Source organism: Protopterus annectens, chromosome 3.part0 (assembly GCF_019279795.1).
Source record: "Protopterus annectens isolate FY-2018-M chromosome 3.part0, PAN1.0, whole genome shotgun sequence".
Classification (NCBI taxonomy): domain Eukaryota; kingdom Metazoa; phylum Chordata; order Ceratodontiformes; family Protopteridae; genus Protopterus; species Protopterus annectens.
Genome location: NC_056731.1, coordinates 330,054,530 through 330,072,634, shown reverse-complemented (window position 1 = coordinate 330,072,634; position 18,105 = coordinate 330,054,530). Strand labels below are relative to the sequence as shown.

Genomic DNA, 18,105 nt, shown 5'->3' with positions numbered 1-18,105 from the left:
CGAAACCTTGAGATCGCCTATCCTTCAATCAATGGCTTCTTTGGTTCCTTCGACTCGTTCTTCGAGGACCCTCTCTGATGTGGATATGGACCGGGTGGTGCAGAGGCTTCTGGAGAACCTGGCACTGGCTAAATTATCGGCCTCGACCCAACTGGTTTCGGGGCCTAACTATCCCACCTGCTATGACTACTCCTCCTCCGAGCCGAGCGGGGCCTTCGGAGCCGAGGGAGGAGGATCTGATAGTTGTGGAGTGGAGTCTTCAGAGCCGAGGCCTGTTCCAGTGTCATCGGCTCCGTCAACCCTGACTTCTTTGGTACCATTGGAAGAGTTTGGGAGCCGACACTATCTGGTCGGTTCCAGGGGAGAGTTGAACCGATGCGTCGGTTCCGATCCTTCCTTTCGGAGCTTTGGCACGGATGAGCTCTGCTCCATCCTCTGGTTCGGAGCCCACTGTCTCGGCACCGGGAAAGTTGCCATCTTTTTCAGAACTGACGGCTTCCTCAGGTCGGAGCAATGGTGCCTTCGATGCTATGAAGAGGGTTATGTCATCCAAGACACGCACGTCATCAGGTCCCTCCTCCTCCTCCCCTAAAGTGCCGCTTTCTGACTCTACATCGCAGGTCCTTGTGAAGTGTCAAGGCCCGGATCCTCAGGTAACCCCATCGGGTGACCCTTGTTGTACTGAGACCTCACCAAAAGCTCCCACTGATGAGGTTCCCAGGAACAGACTTTGCAAGAGGAGGCATTTAGATTCCCCACAGGAGTCCTTGACATCAGATACCGACTTAGAGGAATCAGAAAGGTCCCCACGGTCCCCCTCAGAGGATATCTCCTTTGCTGATATCCTGGAACTCCTTAAGCAGAGGGGTGACTGGCAGTCCGTTAGCCCTACTGAGGATGTGGTGGTGCTCCTGAAGGCCTTTGGGTCTTAACCTTCCACCTCCTGAGCGACTCCACCTTTTGATGAACTAATAGAATTGGTTGCTCGAAGGGCGTGGGAGGCTCCTGATACTTAGTTTATCACCTTCCCCCAAGACAAGATGTTCCTCACTAAGGGAGTTCTGGTTGATGCCATGGTGGTGACGGCTGCCACCAAGAATGAGATGTCCAAAACTACTTCTATTGTCCATCCTCCTAATAGAGATTCCAGGACTATAGACATGTATGGGAAACACATCTTTAGTTCTGCAACCTTTGCTATGCGATCGCTTAACTACTTGACTCATTTTACCCATCTTCAAAGAGATCTCCAAAAAGAGCTCGGAGATACTCTGCAGGGTAGTACAGATGGAGCTGTCTCTGAGAAGATGACAGCCCAGCTTAATACCCTTAATTCCATAGTTAACTTGTCCATGCGGCTCATTTCCTATGCAGCCGATGGTTCAGCAATAGCTCTTCGGAGATAGTCCTGGATGCCCTTATGCTCCTTTGCGGAAGCCTTCAAGTCTTCCTTTGTCAACACCCCATTCGATGGCTCGTCTCTTTTCGGGCCCCAAGTCAAGGAGACTCTCACTAGGTGTGAGCAAGAGGGAAAGACTCTTATCTGCCGTAGGAATCCATTTTTTCACCCCTACCAGACCATACCCCAAAGGGCAGAAAGGCGGAAAAATGTAGTTCGGAAAGTCCCAAGGAGCTTTCCAGAACACACACAGTGAACTCCCCTCCAGGGGCAGAGGAGGGGGTAATAATGGAAGACGCAGCCCCGGTGGCAGAGGGGGTCCGCAGAACCAGGGCGACAGGGATCAGTTCCTTGGTAAGCCCTATCAGAGCTCCTGAAAAGAGGCCCGACTGTATTACTCTGGAGACAGTCGGGGGTTGCTTGGCTTTGTATCCAGATGCCTGGCTAGGAATTACAAGAGATTCTTGGGTACAAAGCATCGTTACCAGAGGTTACATCATTCCATTCTTAGAAAACCCACCTGTTGGGAAAAAAATCCCAGACGTTCCACCCAATGTCAGAGATCAAGCAGCCATAGAAATCTAGAGGCTGCAGGAAAAGGAGTCATCCAGCCAGTCCCAGCAGATCAGATAGGATCCAGAACTTACTCCAGATTCTTTTTAGTTCCAAAGAAGACAGGGGACTGGAGGCCCATTTTGGATCTCAGCAGACTCAATACATTTGTAAAGAAGGAGAAGTTCCGGATGATCACACTTCAGTCTATTCTCCCATTCCTCGGAATGGGTGATTGGATGTGCTCTATAGATCTCAAGGATGCTTGCTACCATATCAAGATGGCCAGACCATACAGAGATCATCTGCGTTAACGGCTGGGAGACAGTCACTACCAATTCCGAGCACTGCCCTTTGGACTCACAACAGTTCCCAGAATGTTTACCAAATGCATGGCAGTGGTTACGGCTCACCTGAGGCATCTAGGATTCAGAGTGTTTCTGTATCTGGACTACTGGCTCCTTATCGCCACCTCCAGGCATCAACTCATTCTATCCAGGGATCACACACTCAATCTCTGCTCTCAGTTAGGCATCACTATCAGCTTTGAAAAGTCTGCGTTGTAGCCATTGCAGCGTATCTCCTTTACCGGAGCAGAACTAGACACCACCACAGTAAAATTGCCCCTGGACAGAATAGCCGCTCTCCAAAACCAGGTCTCAAACATTTTGCAGAGAAGAAAAGTACCAGCCTCTCAAGTACTGAAGATATTGGGTACCATGGCAGCTATGCTCATAGCAGTTCTTCTGGGACGTATGCACATGTGGATTCTTCACTGGTTACTCTTCACCCAGTGGTCTTACCAACAACTTCCAATGTCATTCTTAATCATGATTACAGCCTCTTGCAAGAAGAATCTTCACTGGTGTTGACCAGCCATCAAGTTACAGTGGGTCACCAATTTGTTTCTCCCCTGCCATCAGCCACGGACACTTCTCTGATAGGGTGAGGGGGGGGCTTTTTCAGGGAAGAACAGCCCAAGGCACCTGGTTGGAGACAAGAGTCACAGTTGCACATCAGTGTTCTGGAGCTGAGAGTGGCGCTTTTGGCAATGCAGCACTTCCATGACTCTCTCCCTCTAGGGACGATTGTGATACAGGCAGATAGCATGTCTGTGGTCTGGTACATCAACAAGCAAGGGGGAACCAAGTCTTACCCTCTGTGTCGAGAGGCCTTGAGAATTTGGCAGTGGGCAGTATCCACCGGGCGCTTTCTGATAGCAATGCATATCCCGGGGAAATACAACGTGATAACGGACAAACTGAGCATAGCCATTCTGTTGCTACACGAGTGGTCTCTCAAAGATGAAGTTGCAGAGATGATTTTCCGCAGATGGGACCAGCCTTGCTGCGACCTGTTTGCATCCCCTGTGAATGCCAAATGCAGAAGCTACTTTGCCCTGAATCCCCCTCCAGGGGACAGCCCAAGGGACTCGCTTGTACACGATTGGCCCCCGGGACTCCTGTATGCCTTCCAACCTGATCCCGAGATTTTTGCAGAAAGCCAAAAGCCTGGAAAGGACTGTAATCTTAATAGCCTGTTTTTGGCCTCGACAGATTTGATTCCCCTTCCTCCAACTCTATCAACTGGAGGAACTTTGGTTTCTGGACCCAGTTCCAGACCTGCTGACACATTCATCCAGGGCCCTCCATCCCTCCCTTCTTTCCCTCAGACTGACAGCTTGGCTGCTCCGATTCCCAACCTAGCCAGGTCACATAAATTTTCTTCTGAGGTACAGCATATTCTTGTATCTTCGCATAAGGCTTCCACCAGAAAGGTGTATGTTAGTAAATGGAAGCAATTTGCTTTTTGGGCCTCCCAGAATAACATTGATCCTTATGTTGCCCCGATTACTAGTATCCTGGAATTCCTATCTAAGCTTTTTCATGAAGGTGCTGCAGCTGCCACTATTAGAGTTCATTTGGCTGCAATTTCGAATTTTCACCTCGAAGCTGAAGGTTCTAATTTTATGTCTCACAGATTATGTAGGGCCTTCCTGAAAAGTACCATAAATCTTAGGCCGCCTGTTAGACAACCCTTTACTCCTGGGAGTCTAAATTTTGTGTTGTCACGTATTATTCTTCCCCCCTTTGAGCCTGCATCATCCTGCCATTTGAAGTTTCTTTCTTGGAAAACTATTTTCTCGGTGGCCATTACCTCAGCACCTAGGGTGTCTGAGCTTCAAGCCCTTTCTATCAAACCTCCATATTTGTTTTTTCACCCAGACAGAGTATCACTGAGGATTAATCCTTCATTCCTACCAAAGGTTTGTTCCGAGACTAACCTGAATCAAACTATTGAACTTCCAACCTTTTTCAGTAATCGTTCTAATAAGTTGGAGTATATGTTGCATAAACTTGATGTCCACAGACAATTGAGATTCTGTTTGGACAGGACAAAGGAATTTAGAAGATCTGACCAACTCTTTGTATTTCATGCTTACACTAAGAAAGGATTACCAGTCTCTAAAGTTACCCTTTCCAAATGGTTAACTGACTGCATTAAATGTATATACTCCAGCAAACCAAACATTAGATCATGGTGTGAAGGCACACTCCACTAGGGCTGTTTCCACTTCTTCTGCTTATGCGGCTCGTTTGCCTTTGGACACTATATGTGCAGCTGCCACTTGGTCTAAGCGCATACCTTTATCACTCATTACAAAGTGGACAGGGCCTCCAGGGACAGGGCTTCCTTTGGTTCCACTGTTCTCAGGAATGTACTCCCTTGAGCCACCCAGGAATAGGGTGCTTGGGACACTACCCATGTGTAAGAATGAACGGTGAAATTGAACAACTTCACATAAAGAAGTTATGTACTTACCATAACGTTCCATGGAAGTAGTTCATCTCGCCTTCATTCTTAGCTTCCCACCCGCCTTCCCCCTCCAGGGTCTCGAAGAACGAGTAGACTTGGGGTTCTGGTGGTCTTGTTCTGGGACTTCTTACTCCGGTTGGAGTATTTATTGGGTTATATCTGTGCATGCTGGGTTCAGTAAACTAGATCTGAAGTAGGATGGAGAGCATCATGGGATAGAGAACTGGCCTCGAGCTACTTTGAGATCTTCAGCTAGTAAAGCGGCCGACTCAGAGCCGATAAATTGGCTCCGAACCCATGTGTAAGAATGAAGGCGAGATGAACAACTCACATGGAATGTTATGGTAAGTACATAACTTCTTTTTATTCAATGTTTACAAGTATAGAGAGTAATAAAGATCATATGTTAACTGTGTTTTCTTTGATTAGGACGTGTTTAAAATGGTTGTGGGATAACTTTCAAGTTGTAATCCAGAAGGCTGAATTTAACTTCCTGATCATATTCCAACTAATTTAGTCTAAATTATTTTTGCAGTGAGAGCAAACTGAAAAGTTCTTCACAAGTAGTTTGGAAACCTGCCTATCTCTTATTACATCTTAGTCACTTAATTTTAAAATTATCTTACAAGTTGCCGTGTAATAATTTAGTACAGTAGTAGTATTGAAATATGAGTGGAAATCTTCATATGTTAAGGATTATAGGCAAGATAGATGTATACAGTGTCTTAGTTACTGAAATACTGAACATCTTTTTCTGTTCTTCATTTTAGGTTTTCAAAGATGCAGATGCCAAGTTCAAGCCTCTTGAACTTAACTGAGTGGCAGAAAAATTACTTTACTGTTACTTCGGGTAACTGCTTACCTAGACAGAAGGCCGATGCCTTTCGTGCACAGATATTACAAATTCAGTATGCATGGGCAAACTCTGAAATCTCTGAGGCCTGTGCTACCAACCTCTTAAAAAAATATACTGAAAAATATTCTGCTATTATTGATTCTGACAATCCTGAGACTGGGGTTAATAATTATGCTGATAGTGTCTTGTCTTTGGTAAAATGCCCTCGAAATGACAGTAAGAAGTGGAAGTCCTCTCTAACACCAGATAATGTTTTTAATCTAAAGTGTGTACAAGAGATGTTGGAGGCTGGGAGAAAGGGAAAGAATGCTGTATCACCAGCAGATGCCTCTGTAGTGGTTGGAAAAGAGGTCAGTGCTTCAGATAATGGCATTCATCTTCCAGTTATGGGTAACAGCAGAACTGGGGACTCCAACTGTAAGATGTCAAGAAGTTTAGAAAACACATTAGATCATGCTCCAACAGAGACCTCTTCATTGGTGCAGTGTGTCCAAAACACTACACAGTTTACTGCTTCTAAACAGATCTTAGCTCCGGGTGCAGCTTCCTTGTTTTACAATGTGGCATCTAATAAAACTTTCTTAAACACACCGTTTGCAGCAAGTGAAAGGAGTAATAATTATTCAGGTTCTGTGCAACCTGCCCATGGGTCAAATTTAGCAGGCAGTACTGGATCAAGGCAGCACAGTGTTTTTCCTGGCCACTCTGCTGCTTCCACATCATCCAGCAGTGCAGCCAAACGAAAAGCTTTTTATGAATCTAGTGATGGAAGTGGCAAACTGAATGTTAGTAGTGCCTTTTGCCATAACCAAAACCCTGCTTCTCTACAGCAAAAGTTTTACTCTGGGAATGGAAAAAGTGAGGAAGAAAACAGTGGGGCTGGTTTCAAAACTGCAAAGGAACAACTCTGGGTAGATCAACAAAAAAAATACAATAACCAGTCTCAGCGAGTACCTTCCTTGTCATATGGTGGTGTAAAAAAATCTTTGGGAGCAGGCAGATCTCGGGGACTGTTTAGCAAGTTTGTTCCTCCAGTGCCGAAACAAGAAAGTGGGGAAGAATATGGGGGAATGGCATCAAAGCCTGCCTCTGGCTCTACAGAACCTGCTTTCCCTATTGATGACCGATTAAAAAACCTAGAACCTAGAATGATTGAACTCATCATGAATGAAATCATGGACCACGGTCCTCCAGTGAACTGGGATGATATTGCAGGGCTGGAGTTCGCTAAAGCAACAATAAAGGAGATTGTTGTATGGCCAATGCTGAGGCCTGACATATTTACTGGGTTACGTGGCCCTCCTAAAGGAATTCTCCTTTTTGGCCCTCCTGGGACAGGAAAAACATTGATAGGTAAATGTATTGCCGTTCAGTCTGGTGCTACTTTTTTCAGCATCAGTGCATCATCCTTGACATCAAAATGGGTTGGAGAAGGGGAAAAGATGGTCCGTGCACTTTTTGCAGTGGCACGCTGTCACCAGCCAGCTGTAATTTTCATTGATGAGATTGATTCCCTTTTATCTCAAAGAGTGGATGGTGAGCATGACTCTTCCAGAAGAATTAAAACTGAATTTTTGATCCAGTTAGATGGAGCAACTACCTCCTCAGAGGATCGTATCCTTGTAGTAGGAGCAACAAATCGGCCACAAGAAATTGATGAAGCTGCTCGAAGGAGGCTAGTTAAGAGACTGTATATCCCTCTACCAGAAGCTTCAGCTAGGAAACAGATAGTAGTTAACCTGATGATGAGTGAGAATTGTTGCCTTAGTGATGAAGAACTAGAAAGAATCATTGAGCGCTCTGAGGGTTTTTCTGGAGCAGACATGACACAGCTCTGCAGAGAAGCTGCTCTTGGTCCAATCCGTAGCATTTCTGTCATGGATATTTCATCTATTACCCCTGATCAAGTCCGGGCTATAGCTTACATTGACTTTGAAAATGCTTTTCAAACTGTTCGGCCTAGTGTTTCTCCAAAAGATTTAGACCTGTATGAAAATTGGAACAGAACTTTTGGTTGTGGTCATTAATAGAGATTGACAAAATTTAATAAGATGATTGACACTTTTGTATTTCAGTGCGTTTCTTTCTGTATATTTGCTGGGGATGAGAGGGTTTTCTACAAACATTAAAACATAATTATTGCTGAACATGAGGAGTAGTGCTACACATATCCAGACCTATATCATAGCTTTTGTTTGTTCCTTTTTATTAGGTAAATTAATTTTTATATTTAACTAACATGTGAGACGTGCCATAAGGGAAAACTTAACAGAATGTGAATATTTCAAATCTGTCTATTAAATGAACATGAGTATAATTGATTGAGTCATGAGATGATAATATACTACTCAAGTTGTATAGCAGTCTTTAATTTTACTGAAAATGGAACCAGCCCCAGTATACAGTGAGTGATTCTATGACTTTTATACTGCAGTTTAGTGCACCTGTCTAACTTGCATGAAGAATGAACAGCTGTCCGTGACTTTGGAGGATTCATTCATATGTGTATACAATATGCACAGTTCAGCTTGTCTTTTTTCATGTAGCTGTATATTTATTTATTTCATTATTTATTACTGAAGACATAAGCCTTTTTGACTTAAGATCTTAAGGATTTCATGACACCAGACTGTCAGTATATGCATGTATAATATGATTATAGTGAAAAAAGCTGGGATGTCAGCTATGGATATTCAGACGCAAATGGAAAGTATGACATTTTCAGTTTATGAAAGTGTCTTTGAAATTAAGAAGGGCAAAACTGTATATTGTGTAGTCTGGACTGGGTTGTGCTTTTGGTCTAATGGGTTGGGAGTAAAAGATCTGAAAGTGAATGAGGTGCCAGCACTAGCAAAGCCTACACTGTTGGGCTTGTATTCATAATTGCTGACAGCAGTCAGAAAGCAAGATTATTATTATTCTCATCTCACTCTTTGCTCAGTAGAATGTAGTTGTGCACCTATTTAATTTCTTTGCATTTACGTTATAACTGTAGGTACATAAACATAATTTCCAGTTAGCTTTACACTTTCAACAGCGAAACTGTTTTACTTATTCATGAAACTTTCAAAGGATGTACAAACAGCGTAAAACAGTTTGCTTCCAAGTGTGTTCTAAAGAAAAGTGTAAAATATACAATGTAGTAAAGCTCAGCTGTGAAATCTAGCCAGAGTAAAGTAAAATAGGTCTTATTGTTGAGCTAGATAGTTGTAGACTGCTATTTTGCAGGTGCAGCGAATTGATCGCTACCTTCTGCGCATAAGTAGTTACTTCAGGCAATATTTTCCTGGATCTTAGTAAGTGTTGATAAAGACATACAAGTACTCAGAAATATGCATGGGTTGGCAAAAGTTACAAGACTTCAGCAATATTTGTAAGGCAATACAATTTAAGATTGTTGCATGTCAGGTGTTCCAGGCAGTCTCTGGTTTTATCCAATTATTTTTTTTAAGTAGTAACATCAGTAGTAGTTGTTCAAAGCAAAGTCTTCCCTACCATTAGACAAGTCTCAGATGGACAGTGCTACAACTCAGTGATCCCATTTGGAGGCGTTGTAAGTGCTTATTCTGCTAAAGAATTGTTGGTGGCATTGTGTCTGCTTCTCTTACAGCACTGGCAGTTATTCACTATGTTTCCCCCACGGTTGTGTAATAGTGGATTTAAAGTAAGTAAGAAGTATGTGTGTTGTATCCAGATGAAGCTGTAACCTGTTGTTTGTCCAGTTATAGCTTTGTCCATATGCACCACTATTTGTAGGAGAACCACATAATAAATCTCTGAAAACCCATTTATCATGATTTTAAGCATGTTTTTATATTGTGAAAAGCCATTTGTGCAGAATCTGCATAGTTTTTTCACTAGTCCCTCCAATTTTCTCTCTCACCCCTCAGCCGTTCTGTAGGTGAAGTGGCAAACCTCTAACTTGACCATAGTTATGAGTTACCATATGGGAGTATGTATATGCTCCCAGTGATGGGTCCCAATCTTGTTCAAGATGAGATTGCTAGCCTTGCACCCACTGAGTTCTTGTTTAGGCACAGCGTCTCCCACAGCCCTCTACTGGATTAAGTACATCCTCTCAGAATGCATTCAGTGTGCAAGAATGTAGGGTTTTTGAAAGAATATTGCAATAACATTATATTTAAATGTGCTTTGAGTCATAAGACATCCTCTCTACACATTAGTGCTACTTGATCTGCACAGAGTGGTTTTGTTGTGCCTGATAAATGTTTAGTCTTTTTGGTAGCTTAATTTTGGTACCAATTTCCTGAGTTTTCATTGAATGTCAAAGATTATTGTTTGTAGAATTTTAAGGACTTCACTTCATTGTTTCCTTCCTGTCTTAAATTGTCATTCAAGAATGTTGTCTCTGTTCCTCTAAAAAGGTATATGCTAGGCTAACGACCACCAGGGCCATTATAAGCCCAGCCATGCAACCCCAACCCATTTGTGTCCCTATGTATCATGGATGTTTATTAAAAGGTAGTATGTTAGAAAGTTTCTAGAAGTTGTGTGTATAATATAATATAGTAATGTGTGTGTGTGTGTGTGTGTGTGTGTGTGTGTGTGTGTGTGTGTGTGTGTAGGGTGTTGGTTTGGGCATTACTGTCCACCTCTGTCTATTGGAGACATAGGGGTCAGACCTAGTGTGAAAATAGGGTTACGGATGGACTCTGATTCACATAGATGGAGAGCATGGAAAGATCATGGGGATCCTCTGATATACATATATGTCTTGCCAACATGTCTTATTTATGTCACAAGCAAAAGTTAAGTTCTTAGATCTAGTGGTTCTGATGCTGTTCGCTCTGCAGATGTGCAAAATGTCCATCCTTTAACACTGTTGGCTCTGTTGCTGTAAAAATCTTTCTTTCATCTGCTGTATGTGTGTGTAGCTGCTCCCCAAGACTAGTATAGAAAGCTATACAACTACAGTCTTCCTCAACTCAGAATTGAAATTATTGAAATTACTTGAGCTGTTGCATTTTTATAGCAGTCTGTCATTAAATGATCTTGCATTATTTATGCTTCTTTAACCATGTGCTTGAAGTGATTACTTTACATTGCAAATTATTCTCTGTATATTTTACACCATTTTGTAGTTCCTGATTCATCACTACAGGTGTTCATCATATTGAGCACAGCTGCAGTAGCCTTAGTTGTTTGCGGTATATCATGCCAAGGCTATAACAGCTGGTCAGTTTCCAAAGCTTCAGGACACCTTCCATGTGCCAAAACCATCAGTCAGCTTGAGCTGAGCTGACTAAAAAAGGCAGGTTTGGGCAACAAGCCCTTCCAAACATTCCTGCCACTGGATAGTAAGCTCCTCCTGCAGGCTTTCAAGGATCAGCAGTTGGCTTGTGTTGTTCCTTTGCTGGACAGAGGAGTTCACTTTGGGGAACGTGTTCAACTTTATTGAAATTGCTTGTTTTTATTTACATTCCTGTTTAGCAAGGTTATTTTTAAGCTATGAGTGTATATTTTAACAGACTGTCATAAAACTTAACTGTACTTTTAAACAGGAGTATTCTTATTCTTTTTTTCCTGTCTGTTTAAAATTTGTTTAAAGTAATTGAAAACAGTGTTGTGGAGAAACTGTTTATTATACTTTTGGGGCTGGTAGAGTGTTTTAGAGTGCTATTTACTGTGTTTTTATGATAAAAAAAAGTGCCTTTAAATTTTTACCAGCTTTTGCTGCCTGTTTTTCCTAGGAGAGAGACACCATTTAAGGCTTGACAATGGAACAAACTACTGATCCCACGGTCAGTCCTTCTTCCAGCCACAAAAAAGAAAAAGTTAAGTAAACAGCCTTTTCTACTACAGCAGGCTAGCAGTTTGCCACAGCTGCGGGTGGGTGGTGTGGCCATGGCTTGTTCCTCAGACCACTTATCTTTTACCCTGGATCCCTCTAGTGTAGTAACTTAACAGCCACTCTGCACCAGGGGTTAGCCACATCTTCTGTAGCTATTGGGGTGCCCTCAGTGAGCATGGGAGAGCCACTCTTCTCAGTCCTGGGAGAGGGAACAGGGAAGACCTCCCTATTTAATCAAAATGTTGTGCCCATCTCTGAGGAAGTTGCTGCTGCCATTAATAACACTGTTGACACCATTTTCCCTGTCAGTAAGAAAACAAAAACTAAAGATGTATCATATCCTCCTCCTCAAATTCCCCTAGACAGGAGTAGTTTCCTGGGTCTGGCTCAAGGGTTGATTCAGGCTATTGATCCTTCTTACAGGGTGGTTTCTTGTAAAAGAGAGAGACTTCTTTTCATGAAGAGATTTAAGATTCTGAATCTGGACATGATGATGAAAGGATAGATGCTTGTTTTTCTTCTCAGTTTTCTAACTGAGAGTCTTTAGAGAGTTCAGTTTCTGATTCTCCCTCTAGGGATTTCTGTTTCTGTGAGACTGCTTCAGAATGTGCTAGTGTTTCAGTTGGAGAACACAAGATCTGAAGTAGTTAACTTCATTTGATCAGCAGCCTGTGGGTATCAGATCCGACCTGGATCCGAGCCGGCAGCTTTCCAAGCTAAAGATATGAGCTCTGAGCTCCTCCCCCTTACCCATAATGCCCTGCTACCTCCCTCCATTCCTCAGATCTCGTTTGCTGCGGCTTCTGAAGCATAAGGGATGAGCTCTTGGCATTTTTAGGTGAGAGGAATTTAGGAGTTTTCTGGTTCAAATTCTAGCGATTTGAGTGTGTGATACAGTGTTATAGATCCATAGTTCAGTTAAACCGTTTTTTATTTACTTTTAGTGGTAAATTAGTGATGTCCTTCAAGGATGCATCTGCAGTCATAACATATGGGTTGTCCTGCCTCAGGCAGCCCTTCGGTCGGCCGGATTCCAAAGTCTGGGTCTGGCCTCGGCTGATGTCGCACTTTCCCCGACGTCAGAGCGTCTGGGGTATAAAAGCATCAGCCGACGCCATCTTCCTCAGTCTTTCTTGCCGCGCGGTGCCCGAAGCAGAAGCAGTTCGCAAGTGCCGGTCGGCCAGCTCCTTTGATTCAGCTACCGAAGACTTCGAAAAAGCTAAGTACCCCGTTGGGGACTCTTTCTTGCCTCCGCCGATGTCAGATAAAGTAAATAATTGTTTAACTTGTGGGAAACAAATACTTGATAAGGATTTCCACTCTTACTGTCTCCCTTGCTTAGGCCCAGACCACGACGTCTCAGCCTGCTCTGCCTGTGCTTCCTTCAACTGACGAACGCTTAGGCATCGGTCGGAGTTTGCCGAGGAATATTTTGGGGATAAATTTGCGTATATAATGCCGTCGGAGACTCCGACTTCACATGTAGTTAAAAAACGGAAGGACAAGGACCGACCCTCGCAGCCCGCAGTTTCGGCTGAAACCTCGGTCAGGCCTACCGCGAGTGTCTCGGTTTCGGCTGAAACCGAGTCCTTGGTGCTTCCTGTTCCCGAAACCTTACAACTGACTACCTTGGCCTCGGAGGATCCGGCCGAGTCGGTCATTGAACTACCTACGGAAACCGGTGTCCGGGACATGTCCGACACCATTCCTTTAGACGAGTCCACCCCTGCACGTGGTGCAGCCAGACCCCCTGCATCCATGTCCATTAAGGCCTTCTCTAGGGCTAAAGCTGCCAAACTTGCCAAAGCTTTTCCTCCCAAGTCTACCTCTCAGAAGCCTTCTACCAGCACTCAAATTCTCTGCCTAGCAGAGGACCTTATCTCCTTAATTAGAGGTTCTCAACCTCACCCGGACAGGGGCTCTCTTCCACCTCCAGACAAAAGGCCCAGGGTTGAGCCCTCTGACCCCCACTCTTCAGATGAGTCTACGGATGAATCTGTGTTGTCAGAGCACCAGCAGGAGGCTTATTCGGCCTACGAGGATTCTGATGCTGAAGAATCTATTCCTTCGGCCTCCCCTCCTGAAGAGTTTTCTTGTGGTGAGACACTGCATTCTATGAGAGAGCATTTCCAATGGCAGGGCCAGGAATTTTCTGATTCCAGAAAAAGATTAAGGACCTTTTTACGTTTACCTCAGCATAGGCCTTTGGCTATACCTCCTGTTTTGAATGTTATTGATGATGTGTACTCTGATGCTAGTACAGCCCCTGATTCTCTCCCTCCGGCTCCTGTCAAACCTGATAGGTACTACAGGGTTCCGGATTCTCATTTTCACCTGTACAAGGCCCACACTGCAGATCCAGAAACCATTTCACAGGGCCCTAAAGGGGTTGCAGCTGCCACTGCTAAAAATCCTTTACCTTCTGAAAGGGAATCTAGAGCTTTAGAGTGATGGGGAAAGAAAGTTTATACTTCTGCAACTCTTTCTATGAGGGCATGAAATTGTCAATTCCATATGATTCAGTACCAAGAGTATTTGTTAGATGAATTGTATAAGAAACTTTCCTCCTCTGAGCCCCTTGACCGTAAATCTCTTCAGGATCTGGTACATAACTCACAGCAGGTTAGCAACCATTATCTGTAATGTGGCTATGATGCACTGGAAGCTTCATGTAGGTCAGCAATGACAGGGGCAGTTATACGAAGGCATGCCTGGTTGAAGGAACAATCTCTACTGGACCATGTTAAAGCTAAGCTCCTGGATGCTCCAATGGAAAAAAAAAATTATTTGGTTCCACGGCCCAGGAGGTCTTAAAGAAGTTTGAAGAAAAGGCAAAATCTGTGCAAACAGTCAAGGACTTTCTGCAGGTACAACCACCGAGATTCAGCAGAAATTGGCCTACTAAGAATTGGTCCTTTCCAGACTCAGACAGATCACAGAGAGGCAGGAACAGGCGTACCAGAGGTAGGGGGCAAGCTAGAGGCCACTACAGAGGCCGTCAGTGGCAGCCACCCAACCAGAGAGGTAGTGCAGGAACAACAACAACAACTGCTACACCAGGACAAACACAATGACTTATTTTTGACTCCGCCAACCAGGGCTCAATTAGAAGCACCATTGAGCGGAAAGCTTTCTTTATTTTCAGAAAATTGGCATTACATTACAAGGGACTCATGGACACTGCAAATAATAGACAAAGGATACAGGTTCCATTTCCACACATTGCCAAAAAGAAAAGGAATGCCAGACCTGCCACCAAATCAGAGGGTGGAGGCTTTAAAGCAAATCACCAAATTACTACAAATGAAAGCCATAGAGAAGGTTCCTCTCTCAGAACAAGGCCAAGGTTTTTATTCAAGGCTATTCCTTGTTCCAAGGAAATAAAATCAGTGGAGGCCTATTCTCGATCTGTCCGCACTGAACACTTACCTCATTGTGCCGAAATTCAAGATGCTGACCCTACAGCAGCTTCTTCCCATGCTGGGCAAGGAGTCTTGGCTGGTGACTCTAGATCTCAAGGAGGCATACCTGCATGTCCCCATTCGACAAAGTTGCAGAAGACACCTCAGATTTCTTGCAGGATCAGAGCATTATCAATTCTCAGCATTGCCCTTTGGCTTATCTACTGTGCCCAGAGTATTCACGAAATGCCTGGCATCAGTAATTGCACACTGCAGACTTCAGGGGATTCAAATCTACCCGTATCTGGACGACTGCCTGATACAAGCGGACAGCAAGACAAAATTGTTAAAGGACTTGGACTATGCCATCCAGCTACTACAGGCCTTGGGATACACAGTCAACATCCAAAAATCAAGACTTGTGCCATCCCAAAGGATAACCTTTTTGGGTGCAGATCTGGATACAACCACCCAAATGGCCTTTCTCACAGAAGAAAAACAGAAACAACTTCCAGATTACTTCAAGAATCTGACAAGACAAACTCAGCTAACTGCAAGGAAAATCCTGCAGGCCCTGGGTTTCATGGCATCCTGCATAATACTAATTCCACAAGCCAGGCTACATATGAGAAGATTGCAATGGTACCTAAGGAGTGTATGGACTCAGCACAGTCACAGCTTAGAAACTCTGATTCCAATCATATCTTGCCTTCAAAAGGAATTCCTGTGGTGGGCTCTAGCCTGCCAGACCAACAGAGGGTTGCCTTTCTTCAAACCAAAAGCAAACCAAACCATCACCACGGACGCTTCAGACCGAGGTTGGGGAGCACACATGGAGGACAAATGTATCCAAGGGCTATGGTCTCAAGGGCAGCTGCAAATGCACATAAACCAAAAGGAAATGCTGGCAGTGATACATGCAATCGAGGCTTTCAAACCTTTCCTTCAACAAGGCCACCTGCTAACAAGGACAGACAACACCACAGTTATGTGGTACATAAACAAGCAAGGAGGCACGCACTCCTACCCTCTATGCAGACTGGCTATGAATCTATGGGATCTTTGTTTGAAACTCAGTATACAACTACAGGCCCAGTTCGTGCCAGGGAAAGACAATACTCTGGCAGACAGCTTAAGCAGAACTACCATGGATGCACACGAATGGATGCTGCACCCAGACATCTTCTTACTCATAACACAGACATGGGGAAGGCCCGAGATAGATCTGTTCGCCTCACCCCACAATCATCAACTGAAAATTTTTTGCACAAGGACATACCATCCACAAGCATGGAAGGTGGACTCTCTCTCTTTCAGCTGGAAAGCCCGAAAAGTCTATGCTTTCCCACCAGTTCCATTAATGTCCAAGGATTTACTGAAGATCAGGGCAGAACAGCCAAAAGTGATTCTGATAGCTCCAGACTGGCCAAGGCAGCATTGGTACCCACTGTTGAAGAGCTCATCACAGACGAAACCGTGGCCTCTTCTTCTGACGCAGAACAATTACAAGATCCTGCATCCCAACCTAAAGACCTTGCAGCTAACTGCCTGGAGAATAACATGACTCCTTCCCAGGACAGCTTATCCCAGAGGGTAAAGGACATTATTATGGAAGCTCGCCGCCCTTCCACAAGGAAGGCATACTCAGCAAAATGGAGAAGATTTCTCATTTGGAACACAACAAAAGGCCTTGATGTGACAGTGATGAACATGTCACATATACTGGAATACTTAGCAGAATTGTTCCACAATGGCCTGTCTTATTCTTCCATTAAAATACATGCCTCAGCAATTTCAGCAGAATGCAATGTAAATCCTCCTGTCTTCTCGCATCCTCTCTTAAGACAATTTCTCAGAGGAATCAAAAACATCAATCCTCCAAGGAGACCACCTTTACCTACTTGGGACCTTAACTTTGTGCTGGAAAAACTAACACTTCCTCCATTTGAACCAGCAGCATCGGCAGATCCACAGTTTCTATCCTGGAAAACTGCATTCCTTCTGGCCATAACTTCAGCAAGAAGAGTATTTGAGTTACAAGCTTTAATGGCAGTCCAGCCATTTCTTATTTTTCATCAGGACAGAGTTTCATTAAGAACCAACCCAACTTTTATGCCAAAGGTGGTATCTAGAGTATCCTTGAACCAAGCAATTCATTTGCCTACATTCTTCCCAAATCCACAAAATAAAGGGGAGAAACTTCTACACACTCTGGATATCCACAGACAATTACGCTACTATTTGGACAGAACTAAAAGTTACAGAAAGACTGACCAACTGTTTGTAGCATATGCTGCTGGGACACAAGGAAAAGCAATTTCCAAACAGACAATCTCAAAATGGATAGGAAATTGCATTCACTTTTGCTACTCCTTTCATGGAAAGACTGTTCTTGTGAATATTAGGCCTCATTCCACGAAAGCCACAGCCACCACTACAGCCTTTTTAAGAGGGGTGGCTACCAAGGACATTTTAGAAGCTGCTACATGGAGCTCTGTGCATACTTTTGCCAAGCATTACAATTTACCCTTATACTCCAGATCCAGAGCAGGTTTTGCTACAGCAGTCCTGCAGGGTCTCTTAACTAACCATCATTTTCTTAGTACCTCCACCCCCAGATTGGCTATGGTATTCTACCCATATGTTATGACTGCAGATGCATCCTTGAAGGACATAGTACAGTTTTGTACCTACCATAAATGTAGATGTCCGATAGGTATGCATCTGCAGTCAGGATTACCCTCCCTCCTTCCCCTCTGTGGTATTCCTAGGGTGCTTACCCCTTCATTAGCTAGCTGGGGGAATCTGTTATGGTGTATTTGTTTGTGTATATGTATATATATATATATATATATATATATATATATATTTGCATTATGTTTGCAATTTTTTGGCTTTTTATCCAAATTTAGCCTTCATAGAGGGCACCTGGCATCTGGGGCAAGAAAAACTGAGGAAGATGGCGTCGGCTGATGCTTTTATACCCCAGACGCTCTGACGTCGGGGAAAGTGCGACATCAGCCGAGGCCAGACCCAGACTTTGGAATCCGGCCGACCGAAGGGCTGCCTGAGGCAGGACAACCCATATGTTATGACTGCAGATGCATACCTATCAGACATCTACATTTATGGTAGGTACAAAACTGTACATTTTTCCCTTCCCCTTACTAATGTGTGTTAGGGTGTGTGCTTGTTCATTATGGCCGAGGGCCCCAAGGCCATTTTTTTCGAAATGTGCTGAGTGTGGCCATAAGCTGTCCCCAGCAGA

At 43.9% G+C, this 18,105-nt stretch overlaps 1 protein-coding gene across 1 annotated transcript in view; it reads left to right on the top strand.

The window, feature by feature from the left end:
• The window catches only part of FIGNL1 (fidgetin like 1), a 159,130-nt gene extending 149,645 nt beyond the window's left edge, over positions 1–9,485 (top strand). The window contains exon 2 of the mRNA XM_044064801.1: positions 5,539–9,485. Coding sequence (XP_043920736.1) covers positions 5,549–7,651 — 2,103 coding nt within the window. The 5' untranslated portion in view covers positions 5,539–5,548 and the 3' untranslated portion in view covers positions 7,652–9,485. The remainder of the gene's footprint in view (positions 1–5,538) is intronic.
• The last annotated feature ends 8,620 nt before the right edge of the window (positions 9,486–18,105 follow it).